At 46.8% G+C, this 16,872-nt stretch overlaps 1 protein-coding gene across 3 annotated transcripts in view; it reads right to left on the bottom strand.

Annotated features, from left to right (window-relative positions):
- RAD51B (RAD51 paralog B) overlaps positions 1-16,872 on the bottom strand; it is a 626,874-nt gene that overhangs the window by 307,935 nt on the left and 302,067 nt on the right. For all 3 annotated transcript variants that reach the window (XM_026651549.1, XM_026651551.2, XM_026651550.1), the window contains exon 8: positions 15,547-15,643. In XM_026651549.1, the coding sequence (XP_026507334.1) occupies positions 15,547-15,643 (97 nt within the window). The remainder of the gene's footprint in view (positions 1-15,546; positions 15,644-16,872) is intronic.

Raw genomic sequence — 16,872 nt, 5'->3', positions numbered from 1 at the left:
GACCCTGAGGGCGGACAAGAGACCTCTGGTGAGTGTACCTTTGTAAATATTACACATGGTTTAAAAGCAAGCGTGTTTAATGATTAATTTGCCCTGGCATTCGTGGCCAGTACAGCTACTGGAAAAGTCTGTTAACGTGTATGGGGATGGAGCGGAAATCCTCCAGGGACATCTCCATAAAGCTCTCCTGGATGTACGCCCAAAGCCTTTGCAAAAGGTTTCTGGGGAGGGCTGCCTCATTCCGTCCACCATGGTAGAACACTTTACCACGCCAGGCCAGTAGCACGTAGTCTGGAATCATTGCATAACAAAGCATGGCAGCGTATGGTCCTGGTGTTTGCTGGCATTCAAACAACATCCGTTCCTTATCTCTCTGTGTTATCCTCAGGAGAGTGATATCATTCATGGTCACCTGGTTGAAATAGGGTGCTTTTATTAAGGGGACATTCAGAGGTGCCCGAGCTTCTCTGCTGTTTGGCTGTGGCTGAACAGAAATGTTCCCCGCTGTTAGCCACGTGGTGGTGGGAGGGGTGAAGTGATCATCCCAGAGAATTGCATATGTGGGGGGGGGGTTATTTGGGTTTGTGCTGCACGCTAACCCGCAAACCGCAGCCCCTCCTTTTAAACGGCCAACCCAACGGCTGCTTGGTATGGGAAATGGGGGCGCTGCTGTTTGAAACCATTCCCACATGTTATGAAGGTTAAAGAAGCCAAAAGACTGTGGCTTACCATGGCTGCCTGCAAGCCGAATTCTGTTGCCTGGCATTGCGTGAGTGATCTCTCACACCAAACCAGCAGGCCCTCAATATAAGAGGCAAAATGCGACCTTGTAACGAAAGCACATGTGCTGTGTAATGTGAACAGCAAGGTTTAACGGGAAAGAGTGATCCTATTTTCTCTAAAATGTGTCTTTTTAACTACCAATCTCCCTTTTCCCCCACCAGCTGCAAATGTTTCTCCTTCGCAGAGGCTAGCGAAGATTAGAAGGCGAAAAAAACGCACTCGGGATGACATGTTCTCAGAGCTCCTGCTGTCCTCCCACACTGACAGAGCACAGCAGACTTCGTGGAGGCAGACAATATCAGAGTGCAGGAAAGCACAATATGAACGCGAGGAGAGGTGGCGGGCTGAAGAGAGTAAGTGGCGGGCTGAAGAGGATAGGTGGCGTCAGCTTGTTGACAGATGGCAAGAGTCGATGCTCCGGCTGCTGGAGCATCAAACTGATATGCTCCAGCGTATGGTTGAGCTGCAGGAAAGGCAGCAGGAGCACAGACCGCCGCTACAGCCCCTGTGTAACCAACAGCCCTCCTCCCCAAGTTCCATAGCCTCCTCACCCAGACGCCCAAGAACTCGGTGGGGGGGCCTCCGGCCACCCAGCCACTCCACCCCAGAGGACTGCCCAAGCAACAGAAGGCTGGCCTTCAATAAGTTTTAAAGTTTTAAAGTGCAATGTGTCTTTGTCCTTCCCTCCTCTCCCACCCCTCCCGGGCTACCTTGGCAGTTATCCCCCTATTTGTGTGATGAATTAATAAAGAATGCATGAATGTGAAGTAAGAATGACTTTATTGCCTCTGCAAGCGGTGATCGAAGGGGGGAGGGGAGGGTGGCTAGCTTACAGGGAAGTAGAGTGAACCAAGGGGGGGGGGGTTCATCAAGGAGAAACAAACAGAACTTTCATACCGTAGCCTGGCCAGTCATGAAACTGGTTTTCAAAGCTTCTCTGATGCGCACCGCGCCCTGCTGTGCTCTTCTAACCGCCCTGGTGTTTGGCTGCGCGTAATCAGCGGCCAGGCGATTTGCCTCAGCCTCCCACCCCGCCATAAATGTCTCCCCCTTACTCTCACAGATATTGTGGAGCGCACAGCAAGCAGTAATAACAATGGGAATATTGGTTTCGCTGAGGTCTACCTGAGTCAGTAAACTGCGCCAGCGTGCTTTTAAACGTCCAAATGCACATTCTACCACCATTCTGCACTTGCTCAGCCTATAGTTGAACAGCTCCTGACTACTGTCCAGGCTGCCTGTGTATGGCTTCATGAGCCATGGCAGGGGTAGGCTGGGTCCCCAAGGATAACTATAGGCATTTCAACATCCCCAACGGTTATTTTCTGGTCTGGGACGAAAGTCCCTTCCTGCAGCTTTTGAAACAGACCAGAGTTCCTGAAGACGTGAGCGTCATGTACCTTTCCCGGCCATCCCACGTTGATGTTGGTGAAACATCCCTTGTGATCCACCAGTGCTTGCAGCAGCATCGAAAAGTACCCCTTTCGGTTTATGTACTCGCTGGCTTGGTGCTCCAGTGCCAAAATAGGGATATGAGTTCCGTCTATCGCCCCACCACAGTTAGGGAATCCCATTGCAGCAAAGCCATCCACTATGACCTGCACATTTCCCAGAGCCACTACCTTTGATATCAGGAGCTCTTTGATTGCATTGGCTACTTGGATCACAGCAGTCCCCACAGTAGATTTGCCCACTCCAAATTGATGCCAGACTGACTGGTAGCTGTCTGGCGTTGCAAGCTTCCACGGGGCTATCACCACTCGCTTCTCAACTGTGAGGGCTGCTCTCATCTTGGTATTCTGGCGCTTCAGGGGAGGGGAAAGCAAGTCACAAAGTTCCATGAAAGTGCCCTTACGCATGCGAAAGTTTCGCAGCCACTGGGAATCGTCCCAGACCTGCAACACTATGCGGTCCCACCAGTCTGTGCTTGTTTCCCGGGCCCAGAATCAGCGTTCCACGGCATGAACCTGCCCCATTAACACCATGATGTGCACATTGCCGGGGCCCGTACTTTGTGAGAAGTCTATGTCCATATCTATGTCCTCATCACTCTCGTCACCGCGTTGCCGTCGCCTCCTCGCCTGGTTTTGCTTTGGCAGGTTCTGGTTCTGCATATACTCCAGGATAATGCGCGTGGTGCTTATAGTGCTCATAATTGCCACGGTGATCTGAGCGGGCTCCATGATCCCAGTGCTATGGCGTCTGGGCTGAAAAAAGGCGCGAAACAATTGTCTGCCATTGCTTTCATGGAGGGAGGGAGGGAGGGAGTGGGGGCCTGACGACATGTACCCAGAATCACCTGCAACACTTTTTTTGCCCCATCAGGCATTGGGATCTCAAACCAGAATTCCAATGGGCGGCGGAGACTGCGGGAACTGTGGGATAGCTACCCACAGTGCAACGCTCCGGAAGTCTACGCTAGCCTCAGTATTGTGGCCGTAGTCCGCCGACTTAATGCACGTAGAGCATTTTGTGTGTGGACACACACAATCGACTGTATAAAAATGATTTCTAAAAAACTGACTTCTATAAATTCAACCTAATTTCGTAGTGTAGACATACCCTCAGTGTATAATTATAAGCCCCACTAACATAAAAAAATGGGTCAGTTCCCTCTGGATGCCCATTACTATCACCCACTGACATGGCATGGTCTGGCCATGGGGCTCTAGTCAAATTGTCAAGAGCACTCCCAGCATGAGTAGTCAATGCCATTGACCTTCTCCTCTGCAGCAGGTGTTTCCAAATGCACATGGGAGGCAGAGCTAAGTGCGTGGAAAAGACAAACCAACAGTCTATCGCAAGGCTCTGTGCTGTCACCCATGTTTTTCAACATGTATACAAATGACCTTTCACTTACCCAATTCCGCAAGTTCACGTACACAAATGACATTTGCTTAGACATCCAAGCACGGTCATTTGCAGAACTTGAAGACTCCCTAAAAGCTCACTTGATTAAGATGGCCAAATACAGTAGTCAGTGGTATTTACAACCAAGTGTGACCAAAACAGTTTTGAGTGTGTTCTGTCTTTACTATGCCAGAACAGCCCAAGAACTGACTATCTTTCTCAATGGACATTTCTTGAAACAGGATTCCCACCCTGTCTACTTTGGAGTAACCCTAGATAGATCTCTCGCATATCTTCTTAACCACCTGAGTAAAACTGTGACTAAGGTGAGGTCACATAACCTTCTAAGCAAATGGGCTGGCAGTTTGTGGGGAGCAAACGCTCAAACTCTTTGATCATTCAGTTTAGCCCTCTGTTACTCTGCAGCAGAATACTATGCTCCAGTCTGGCTCCATTCATCCCATGTCAAATCGGCTGACACACAACTGTACTCAACTGTGAATATCGTAATTGGGATGCTTCTACCCACACCAATACTCTGGCTCCTCGTGTTAAGCAACATCACTCCTCCACACATCCATCATGAGGACACTAAAGCCAGAATGGTTGGGAAGATCAGGGCAAACCTACGCCTACCACTATACACAGACCTCTTTGACCATCCAAGAGCATGCTTGTCATTGAAGCAACCATTGTGGATCTGCTTGCCCTGCTCAGATTTCTCTGCAACATCAACATGGTGTGAAGAATGATCTGCAGCTGACATCAGCAACCAGTCTATTATAACTGGCCCGACCATGCATGTATCCAGCTTCGATTTGCCATACCACTCATGAGTCCTTCTGAATTGATTTTGAATGGTTCAGAGTTAAAATGCAACCAGCTTTCACACATGGGGCAACAAGAGGATACTACATGCCGATGCGGTCAAAGACAGACAATGTCACACATCACTGACAACTGCCCTTTGACCAGATTTGATGGTGGTCTGAGGGCTCTGAACTTCACTGATGAGACTGCTGCAAATTGGCCTGGCAAGCTTCATATCTGATAGGAAGATCAAGGAAGCCTATATTTAGGAGTGGCAGAATTTGATTTTTTTTATAATTTCAATGGATAATATCAAGGTTTATTTATAAGCTTTTTTTCTATTTTTATCAAAAAAATGTGCATGTTGTGGGAAATTATGGGGGGAAGTCAGACAATGGCGAATCAGACAATCATTTAATGATAGTAAATATTGAAATTCAAAAAGTTAAAGCTTTATAACCGTTAAAACAAATGGTCAAAATCACATGTCAAAATATACAAAGCAAATATCCTTAATTCAAACTCTAAGTTCTCAAGCACCACTTTTCTTTGCCATCCGTAAATTTCAATGATCATAAATGGAAATATTTTATCATCGGTTTGTGTGTGTACCGTGAAATCGATGTTTATGTTATCTACAGATAAAAATCTAATTCTTCCAAGCCTACTTATACTACTCAATAAAGGCACTAATATCCATTAACATAACTGGGGACTATTTCCTCTCTGGTGCTCATATGCAACTCAATATTAGGTGGGGTCTTTCCTTCTCCTTGTGCATATCTGAATTGTTTTGGGCTCTTTCCAACCCCACCTCTCTGAGGCTTTGTCACTAAAAGTCAGGCAGTGTAAATGCTGTTTGTCGGCACTTTTGCCGACAAAATACTTCCACCCCCTACGAGCGGGGTTCGTATTGTTGACAGGCAGTGTAGACAAAGCCTAAGAGTTGCGTATGCAAGTTCCATTAAATTAATGGGACATACTCTCTTCTTCTTCCCGACAAATGCATGTACATACATTCCACTAACATTACAGGGGCCTGTTCAAGGAGGAATATAATCAAGACATCTTTGATGATTGCATAGCAGTGTACAAGACGGAAATGAAATATCTCAGTCATTAGAAAAGACTGTCAATGATAAGCAAAAAACAGGTCTTTCTTTCATTACCATCCAAATACATACAGACCCCAGAAAGCTAATTCCATATTCCAAAAAGATAGACTATTTGTTTATGATTTGTCCTTTAAAAAAAAAGTACTCTAGTTAAATTGGATAATATCTGACAAATCCTCAGTAATTCACAAGATGTCAAGACAAAACCTCTCTTCTGTCAGACAGAACTTGGGTAAACCAGCCTGTAAAGGTTTTAAGGAGCTTGCGGCCATAACACTAAAGAGAGTAATCTAATGTATGTCAAAATGTTATGATTCTTTCTAATGTTTTTCAATATGAAGTGCTGGAGCACTTCACAGGAACAAGCACAGTTTCACGTGGCTTATAAAACTACAAAGAGGAACAGCACTGATTCAAAAGCATGTTTAATGGCTGTCTCATCAGCTCTAAGCCTCTGTGAAACAGAGGTGTTTGTGTTTTCATAGGGATTAACGATCTTTGTGACTGAGATAAGCTTACCCGTAGGGCTAGCCTTAAAAACAGGTAAAATAAATGACCAGTAGGAACTGTGAAGTTTGGGGGCCCTTGGTCATTTTATTAATTCCCTGCCTGATTTCCCCTCTCCATTCAGCAGCAGTCCTGGAGGGGAGTAAATTATAGTACTTGCCTGCATAGCTACCCTCTCCGGTAGTGGGACTCAGGCTTTTTTCACAGGAGGATCTCAAAGTGCTTTAAAACAAATCAGTCACAACGTAGGAGACATTATCCCCATTTTAAAAATAGGGAAACTAGGGCACGGAGTAGTGAAGTGACTCTCCGAAGGTCTCAATGAATCAAAGGTAAAGTAAGGAATAGAGTCCAGGTCTCCCAACACTGAGTCCCTTGCCTTGTCCACTAGAGTAAACTTCTTAGACCAAGGGAGGAAGGGTCCTATGGAGGGAGGGCGGTGTGGCAGCTTCCAACCTTTCATCCTCACAAATTGGAAGGCCACCCTTGCTCCATAGTCTAATACAATTTAAGATGGCAATGATGAGCAAGATTGAAAGGACACGCTAAACCCACTGTTACACTTATGAATTAAAAAGTACTGTCCCGCAAGCCGTGCTTGTTTTAAAGAAAATGAAAGGGAACACCAGCCTCTCCGACCTAGCAGAAACCTACAGACCAAGTCAAGTCAAAGAATAACTTTAACTTTTCCAAACAAACATTTCAAGACAGCAGCTAGTCAGCTGAGATTAAAGAAACCTGAGAGTTCCCTCCCTCCCTCCCTTTTCTTATACCTCTGTGCCTGCCAGAGAGGGCAGGGCTCTGCTCTTGGCCACAGCAACATGGTCACGACCTTTGCCCAAGTGAGATAGGGCATTTGTTTGATCTCTGTAAGAGGCAGCTTTTGGTCCTGCGGCTGGAACATATATTAATATCATAGAGTCTTTTGGTTTAGAAGGGTCCTTGAGTGGGTTACACCATCACATCCCCCAGCACCAAAGTAGGAGTGGCTTAATTTTTCCTAAACCTGGGATGTTTATTCTTAATCCTGAGCATCTCCACTGATGGCAATATACAGCCTTCCTTTGCACCTCACAGAGTAAATAATTAGTAACAAATAAATATCTGATGTATTTTACTTCCTCTTCTGTTCAAAGAATATCTGTGCAAACAGACAGTATTTTTTCTAATTTATTCTTTATGCAAAACTATTAAAAGTACGTTTTTTAAAAATGTTGCTTACTCTACACTTTGCTATTCAAGCTTTGCTGCAACTATGAGATAATGTGTTGTGGGGTACCTAGATAGATGGAAAGTGATTAGTATATTGATATTGTTTGTGTTCCTTGAATGGATGTGCATTTCCCTTAAAAAACAGATTTCTGGGACAAACGCTTAAGGAAAATTAATTTAAAATTTGCTTTCCACTAGGATTCAAACATGCAAGCCTACAATTCACTTTTTCCATGAGTGTACATGCTGGCATAACCCGATCATGTGAATGATTGCAAAAGCAAAATGAAAAGGGCACAACCATGGCCACAATGAATTTGTTTAAGAATCTGAATGAATAGTCACAGAAAATGTTTTGCAATAGTTGTTAAGCTCTACTTCTAATATTTGTTTAACGTGACACAGCTTAAATCTATTTCTTCTGGGTCTTTCCACTACTAACAAGGATATTTTGAGTTTGTCCTCTTTGTAACAAATTTGTATACTGAGGGATAGCTCCTCAGGTAATGCTTTTGAGCCTGGTGACAACTGAGAGCTGGTTTGGCCCTCACTGCAACTCAGAGCAGCCATGAAGCTGCTCTAAGTTACATCTGGCTGCAACAGCCCACAAGGGGATTATTCTATAAGCCAAAATTCACTGAAGTGCAGCAACACTCTAGACATGCCCCAACACAACCCCTATGTTGGGAGCAGCAAGAGGTTTGGTGTAGGGCCAGCTATGCTGGCTGTACACCATTAGAGGATTCCCGTATGCAAGAGGAATCTTCAGCTGGCCAATTAAACTAACTACATTTGCATTGCGTCTGAGGTGTGGTGCAAAGCAGACTTAACAGAGCCCAGGATCTTGCTCACGTTATTTCTGCCTGTATTACCCCCTCACTAAGAGCCAAATCCAGCCCTTCTGTAATGCCACTGATTTACACCAGTTACACCACTATGAATTCAGCCCTAAAGCTTTCTACTGTTGTAGGAAAATATTACCTTTTCTTATGCAACCTTTAGGACCCAACCCTGCAACTGCTCCAGGGTAGAAATGAGGTGAGGACTGGGCCTGATCCAACACATAATAATGGCCCAACAAATTCCCTTCTAATGCACAGTCAGACACAGAAGCAAAGAATAAAAGCCACTGTAGCATTTTGTTTCTTCCTAATAGGATATTTAGAACAGCGAAAGGTTCATTTCTAGATGATTTTCTAAAAAATTATCCACACACCAAGCAGTTTACAGAAACATGACTTTGACATGGCTAACATAATGTTTTAGATATATATAATCCAACAGAATTAATTCCTTTTGGGACTAATATTGTATTATGGATCCTTTACAACTAATTACAAGCTCAAATCCAGCTCAAGTTGGTGATGAATGAAAGGAATGATGATCTTATGATAAGAACACAGTCATGAGTTCTAGATTATATTCCTGATCATATGTGACGGGGTATACAAACCTCACACTGGACAACAAGGGGTTAAGGAGCTGCTCTGGGCTCAATCAACCCTGGCCCACCGCACCTGCAAAAGATGCACAGACTGGAAGAGGAGTTAAAAAGGAGCAAAACAGCTCACTTGTGGGCAGACCAAGGAAGAGAAAAGAACTTCTGCCTTGAAGCTCCTGAGAAAAGGGCTAAGGGAAGGCAAGATCTCTCCCTCAACAACTGCCTGAAGGTCACTCCCTAAGACAAGGGAAGATCTGTTTCTGTTATACCCAGAGAGGGAGGCATTCTCCCCCCCCCATTTACTAACCCGGTTTATTTGTGTTGATTCCCTATGTTTTGTTTATGGACTACCCCTGAAAGGGAGAGACTTGAAACTGACCTGCACGGAGGGCCAAGGCATGACAGGAGGCAGCCACCACCCCAGGACGAAGACAGCTACCACACCATGCCCAGCTGCAAAGAGATACCAAGCAGTGAGCCGCCCTTAACAGCCTCCTGTGATAGACTGCAAACTTTGGACAATAGCAGGCTGGTAGAAAGTGGCCATGGGAGGACAGCTTTAAGGTGCTCCTGAGTGTCAGACCTTGTGTCACCCTCACAGGGCCCTGGGCCAGATCCCAGTGTAGTGGGAAGGACCAGGTTCCCCTACCAAAAGCCCCCTCTGCATGTTTAAGGGGCTATGCTTTGACCACTGTAAAATGGGAATGATAATTACCTGCATCACAGGGGTGTTAGTAGGCTAATTCACGAATGTTTTTAAAGTCATTTGAGCTCCTCAGCTGATAAGAGCAATAAAATTGCAAAGTATTATTATTATTATTTGCAGGCTGTTTGGTGGTAATATCAAATGAGTTTGGAGGGTGTCTCAATCCAATTCCTAGTGAACCAGTGTCCACAGTGCAAAAACCGTCATGACAGCTGAGCCCCTTGCTGGCAGACAGGGAAAAGTACAGAATGGGTGTGAATTCCACTTTCACTGCCAGAGGTGGTCAATATAGGTGAGGACTGAGGCATTTAATGGGAGAATTTGTAGGAAAAACATGCACTTCTGCTGACTGTTTTGTTCTTGTTCTGGGGATAAATAGAAATCTTCAAATCCCATGACTATCACTCCAGCACCTTTCACCAGCATGAATTCACTTAATGAAAAAAAAAATTCACATACAAAAGTCAACAAATCCCACCTCATTCATGGCGCTCCAGGGCAAAAGTTCAAAACAATGGCACCATAAAATTAGACGAACAACTAACTCCCATTACTACCCACAATAGCTGCATGAACACATTTAGCATAATCACCACAAAAAATTACACCCAGGCCATCTTCCAAAGTCCTGATTTTAGAATACCATCATCTTTGCTTTCATGAGCCACTAACACAATCTTTCACATACAGGGAATCCAATACTATCTAACAATAGATGTATATTTCAGCATTTTTTTCAGGATTTTTTGACACTTAACCAAAGCCACAAATTATATTTAACTGAGAAAAAACAGTTATGAACCTGTTCCGTAACTGTTGTTCTTCAGATGCATTGCACATGTCCATTCCTCTCGGTGTCAATGCGATCCAGCGGCTGTTGGAAACTTTTCCCCTCAACAGTACCCACTGAGCAGCACAAGTTTCCCCTGCTGCCGCACACCACTGTGTGCAGATATAAAGGGCAGAGCTACCCTAACCCTCTCAGCTCCTTCTTGTTGCAAATCCAATGAAGGGGTTAGGACAGAGGTGGGCAAACTTTTTGGCCTGAGGGCCGCATCAGGTTTTGTAAATTGTATGGCGGGCCGGTTAGGTGAGGGGGTCGTGGCCCGGCCCTACCCACCCCGGGGACTCCTGCCCCATCCAACCTCCCCTGTTCCCTGACGGCCCCCCCAGGACCCCTGCCCCATCCACACACCCCCGCTCCCTGTTCCCTGACCGCCCCCAGACTCCTGCCACCCCATCCGACCCCTCCTCTCATTCCTGACGGCCCCCCTGGGACCCCTGCCCCATCCAACCACCCCTTCTCCCTGTCCCCGACTGCTCCCGGAACCCCTGCCCCTGACTGCCCCCGCCACCCCGTCCAACCCCCCCTCTCATTCCTGACTGCCTCCATTCAACCCCCTCTTCCCCCCCCAACCGCCCCGACCCCTATCCACACCCCCGCCCCCTGACCACCCCACGAACTCCCCTACCCTCTATCCAACCCCCCCTGCTCCATGCCCCCTTACCGTGCTGCCAGGAGTACCAGTGACTGGTGGCGCTACAGCCATGCCGCCCGGCTGGAGCCAGCCACGCCGCTGCCACCACGCAGCACAGAGACCGGGTCAGGCCAGGCTCTGCAGCTGCGCTGCCCCAGGAGCTCACAGCCCCGCCGCCCAGAGCATTGCGCTGGCAGCGGAGCGAGCGAGCTGAGGCTGCAGTGGAGGGGGAACAGCGGGGAGGGGCCGGGGCTAGCCTCCCAGGGCAGGAGCTCGGGGGCCGGGCACGACGGTCCCGTGGGCCGGATGTGGCCCACAGGCATAGTTTGCCCACCTCTGGGTTAGGAGGATGGGTCGTGGAATGGATATGTCCAACACATCTCGAAGAACAACTGTTACGGAACAGATTAGTGACCATTTTTTCTTCTTCCCACTCTAGCATCGTCTCTGGAGTCTTGAGCCACAGCATAGTGGGAGCCAAAAGTGAGGACCAGGTTGCCGCTATACAAGTGCCCGCAATTGGAAGTAGTGCCAGAAAGGGCACTGAGGCAGATTGAGACCTCATTGAATGAGTGATGACTCTGTTGGATGGAGCGACATTAGCCAAGTCATAGGTCATGCATATTCCAGATGTGATCCAGGAAAAATTCTCTAGGTGGAGACTGATTAACCTCTTACTCTGTCTGCAACTGATACAAACAGCTGGGAGGATTTACGAAAGTGTCTGATTCTGTCCAGGTAAAATGCTGTGACGTTCCCCTCGTGTTATCTGAACCGGTGATCTGCTAGGTCACTCTAATCCTCAACTCTGGGAGCCACCCTTACCCTGCTCTGCTGTGAACCCCACTCCCGGGCTGTTCACGCACAGCCTCTAGCATGTGAGCTGCTTCCAGCTACATGAGTGAGCACTTTTGGCCAGCCACAGTTTGGATTGTACAACCGAATGACACTAGCCAATATCTCCGGTCCCAGACACAATCCTAGGAACCTCCATCTTGCAGTGTCCAGTTATGCCTGCTGGACGCTGCAAGCTTATATGAGTTCGTCAATTTAACAAAGAAATTGATATGTACCAGGCTTGTTATACCAAGGGGAGTCTCTGGCATGCTTCAAACCAAATGCACTGCTTCAGGCAGAATAAACAAACAAATTTGTTAACTACAAAAGATAGATTTTAAATGATTATAAGTCAAAGCACAACAAGTCAGATATGCTCAAATGAAATAAAAGCAAAACGCATTCTAAGCTGATCTTAACACTTTCAGTACCCTTACAAAGTTAGATGCTCCTTACCACAGGCTGGCTGGTTGCCCTTCAGCCAGGCTCTCCCCTTTGATCATGCTTCAGTCACTTGGTGGTGGTGTCTGTAGATCAGAGGTGGGCAAACAATGCCCGCAGGCCACATCCAGCCTGCGGGACTGTTCTGCCTGGCCCCTGAGCTCCTGGCCCGGGAGGCTCGCCCCTGGCCCCTCGCCTGCTGTCCCCCCTCCCCCGCAGCTACGCTGCCACATGGGCAGCACTATGGGCGGCGGGGCTGCGAGCTCCTGGTGTAGCGCAGCTGCAGAGCCCGGCCTGAACTGGTGCTCTGAGATGCGCGGTGCGTGGCTGGCTCCAGCTGGGCGGCGCGGCTGCCTATCCTGGTGCAGCCACGCCACCAGCCACCGGTGCTCCATGCAGCGCGGTAAGGGGGCAGGGAGCAGGGGAGGGGGATTGGATAGAGGGCAGGGGAGTTAGGGGGGTGGTCAGGAGCCGAGGGTGTGGATAGGGGTCGGGGCAGTCAGAGGGCGGGGAACAGGGGGGTTGAATGGGGGCAGGGGTTGCGGGGGGGCAGTCAGGAAGGAGAGGAGGGGTTGGATGGGGCGGCGGGGGGCAGTCAAGGGTGGGGGTTCCGGGGGCGGTCAGGGAGAAGAGGTGGTTGGATGGGGCATGGGTCCCGGGGGGGCCGTCAGGAAGGAGAGGGGGGCTTGGATGGGGTGGCGGGGAGCAGTTAGGGGCAGGTGGTCCAGGGGCAGTCAGGAGACAGAGAGGAGGGGGGGTGGATGCGGCAGGGGTCCCGGGGGGACCGTCAGGGGGCGACGGATAGGGGGTGGGGGCCAGACCACGCCTGTTTTTTTGGGGAGGAACAGCCTCCCCTAACTGGCCCTCCATGCAATTTCTGAAACCCCATGCCGCCCTCAGGCCAAAAAGTTTGCCCACCCCTGCTGTAAATGGAGGTGGAAGAAAGAGAGAGCATAGCAAACGTTTCTCCTTTTTATCATGTCCTTTCTTCCCTCTTGGCTTTGCCCCCCCCACCCCTTCAGAGTTAGATGAGCATTACCTCATCGTAGACCCAAACTGACCATGGGAAGGGAGGTGACTCACTCGAGAGTCCAACAGATCCTTTGTTGCTGCCTAGTCCAGTGTCCTTAGTTTCTGTGAGGCTGGGCTGGGTTTGTCCCATACATGCCCTGATGAGGTGTGAACTGCCCCTCTGCTCCTGGAGAGTTTTTGCCTGGGCTTGTTTTAAGCCATGAGGACACAGTTTCTGCCTCATAACTATATACATGAAATTACAACCTATAACATCACTATAAAAAACAATGCTCAGTGCATCATGAGCCTTCCAAAGACACCCGACATAACAAACTTTGCATTGGATACCACACAATCATATTATAAGGATGAACATGGGGGTGCAGGTGCTCCCCCAAGGTACAGAGCATCACAAATGCCAATGCTCTTCTGACATCGAATGTACACAAACGCTCTTCCTCCCTGGTCATGTGTGGTTTGGGTAGAATTCAGGCAAATAAATTGGCTGATTGATATGGAAAGAGGAAACCACCTTTGGGATGAACTTTTGATGAGGATGCAGGTAAAACTTGTCCTTAAAAAAAGATTGTACATGGAGACCCTGACATTAATGCCCACAGCTCCCCTACTCTTCAGGCCAAGGTAATGTCCACCAGAAATACCACCTTCATTGATAGATGCAACAGCAAGTAGGTAGCCAACGGTTCAAACAGGGGACCCATAAGTCTTGACAATAGTAAGTTTAGATCCCACAGAGGAACGGGGTCTTGCATTTGAGGGTATAATTTGATTAAGCCCTTTAAAAATCGTATGGACATATCATTGGAGAAAACAGAGTGATTGTCTACTTTAGAATGGAACGCTGAAATAGCAGCCAGATGTATTTTGATGGAACTAACCACCAAATCTTCGTATTTCAGGTATAGTAAGTAGTCCAGAATATGTTGAACTGAAGAACTGGTTGGCGATACCCTTTACTGCCAAGACCAGGTGAAAAAATGCCTCAATTTAGCAAGGTAAGTTCTTGTAGAAGACGTTCTAATATTTAGTAGGATCTTTTGAACAAGCCTGCTCTTGACTGTCTAGCCATGGAGCATTCATGCAGTTGACTGAAGGGATTGTAGGCTTAGTTGGGGTAGGCAACCGTGATCCTGGGAGATTAGCTCTGAATCTAGTGTAAATGAAATTGGAGGTTTCACTGACAGCACCAGGAGAGTGGAGAACCAGCGCTGATGGGCCCCGCTGGGCTACAAGTATGAACTCTAGCCTGGTTCTGTTTTCTCTTTAGTAATACCCCTTTGCATGTGTCATACAGGATGGGGAATTTTCCTGTGTGAGAACTGGTGTAAGAGAGTAGCTGATCCAGACCCACCAGAAAGGTGCAACAAAGAAGAGGAGTGAAAACCACCTTACCATATCCTGCCAAGTTGCAAAAGTGATATAAGGTCAGCAGTACTGTTTGAGGAACCCACTAGAGGGAAAACCTTGCTTACCACAGCAGAGTGGGGCCTCTGACACAACTGAACTCTAAATAGGGAACTGCTCTACAGTTTTCTGCAGCATGTGGTATGGGCCCAACTATTCTTGCAATAGCTAGACACTGCAGTTACCATACAAGATGGTGACCGGGTTTGAATTCTTACTTGGAGTTACCTTTTCTTCTCACTGATAGATACACTGAGAAGTTAACTCTCTTATTATTGCATGAAAATGTGTAATTATTGCTTCAATTTCTTTGGAATATACAATACCCTGAAATTAGCACAGAAACAAAATGCAGTATTATAAGAAAGGTGTTACAAGGCACGCCACACTTGTATACCATCAATGTAATATTGAGATCTGCAGTTTGAGTCACTGTACTTGAAGTATGATTAGTGTATAGTCCAGGGGACACAAATTAAAGTTTATCCTTTTTTGATTTGTGGCAAGGTGTTTCTCTTTTGTATTGCTGATAATTACAATCAATGAACAGGAGCATAGGATTTACCATATCAGATCAAGCCAGTGTCTATTCAGTTTCTTGCCTCTCACAATGGCATCAGAGATGCTAGTGCACATGGCTAATTATGCATCAGCGATACTACAGAGGAAAATACTATAGAACTGGATACTGAAAATTTCTTTGTGGCCCCTAGTAAAGGTAGTCGTTTGGTTAACATGGGTGACATTCCCCCTTAAATGATGAAAGTTACAAAGAAATTTAAGAATGTTTTTGAACTCCGACTATATTTTATGCTAAACTTGATAAACCCAGTCCCATGTGCTCCCGAATATCAACAAGAGACTGCAAGTGATAGTGGGGATTTGCGTCAGTATCAAGCTTCAGCTGTGATAAAATGGATCTCCTACCTTCAGACAGCGACAAGTCATCAGCTGGAGACACCAGGTCTGCCTGGATATCAAGGCCATTGCTCAGCCGTGTGGTAATCTGATTTGTCAAGATAACCTGCAAACAGGAGGAAAAATGAATTATTATAGCTACTGGAGGACAGGTAGCAGCCCAGATGAGAACTAGAACATACAAAGACAGACAGACAACTCCACACTTTGACCTTTATCAAGTTCATTTGAAGCTACTTGCAATAACTCATCAAAGGGATATTATAAAAAGCACAACAAACTGAGGAGACTTTTAAAGTTAGTCAAAGACAAAATATTACCCACTGCCTTTTTTCAAGAGCGACTGTAATGGGGTCCTGCCCCCAGAGGCAGCCCCCCGTGCATAGAAGTGGCATTGCAGGGATTCTATTGCCTGTCATTCTGTGATCCAGCCAGGTCACCTTTCAAGTTCAGCCACCCTTCAGGGTAACAAAAGTCCAACTGAAAATCCAAACAAATGATCCTCCCCCCGCTCTTGGGCTATGCTGAAGTTCCCTGCTCTTCACCCTTACTCCTGAACCCTGCAGAGTTCTTCTTTGCTCCTGCAGCTGAGCATTGCCTCCTAAGACTCTCCCCTTGGAGGCTCTTTTCCTCGTAGTAGGCATCCCACTGCCACCCTATATATTTGCATGTGGCCTCTGCACTCCCTATTTCTGACTGAGACCAGGAGAATAAGTGCTGAAATACAGCACCATGAGAAAAGCTATTGTCGTCATATTTCCACATTGACCAGAGGTAGGCAGCACTACAGATCTCACAAGGTAGCCTGTTTTCATAAGGTTTCCTGGAATGTTTTACTGATTCAAGAGGTTTCATTAATAATAATTAATAATAATAAAACTTAGCACTTATCTAGTACTATACAAATACTAATTCCTTACTGAGGGGATGAACCATTAGCAGTATAAATTCAAAGCTCAGTTATTTTTTTCCAATGAGAGATAGAAACAAACTAGTACAAACATATAATGCCAACTATACAGGGAGACTGAGTGGGTAAGTGTGGATCTATTGCAGTGTAATCATTTGGTGGTAATGTAAGTGATTACCATTTCCCCAGAATTACCGATAATTGATCCCCACTCTTGGAGACTAAGAAAAGCTATAGGCATGGGTCTAATCTGCTAATAGTTGCACACGTAAGTAACCCGACTCCATGCATACTCCCATTGAAGTTACTTGACCAGAGCTTCAGCTCTACCTGACACAGTGAAGGAAGGCACAAAGGTGGCCTAAAGGCTGCTCTAAGTTGCACCCAGGTGCAATGGCCCCCATGAGCCTCTTCTGGCAGATGGG

The sequence above is a fragment of the Terrapene carolina genome, unplaced genomic scaffold (assembly GCF_002925995.2).
Source record: "Terrapene carolina triunguis isolate 2854851 unplaced genomic scaffold, T_m_triunguis-2.0 Scaffold96, whole genome shotgun sequence".
Taxonomy (NCBI): domain Eukaryota; kingdom Metazoa; phylum Chordata; order Testudines; family Emydidae; genus Terrapene; species Terrapene triunguis.
Note: the sequence above shows the minus strand (reverse complement) of the source record. Positions and strands in the feature narration are given on the sequence as shown.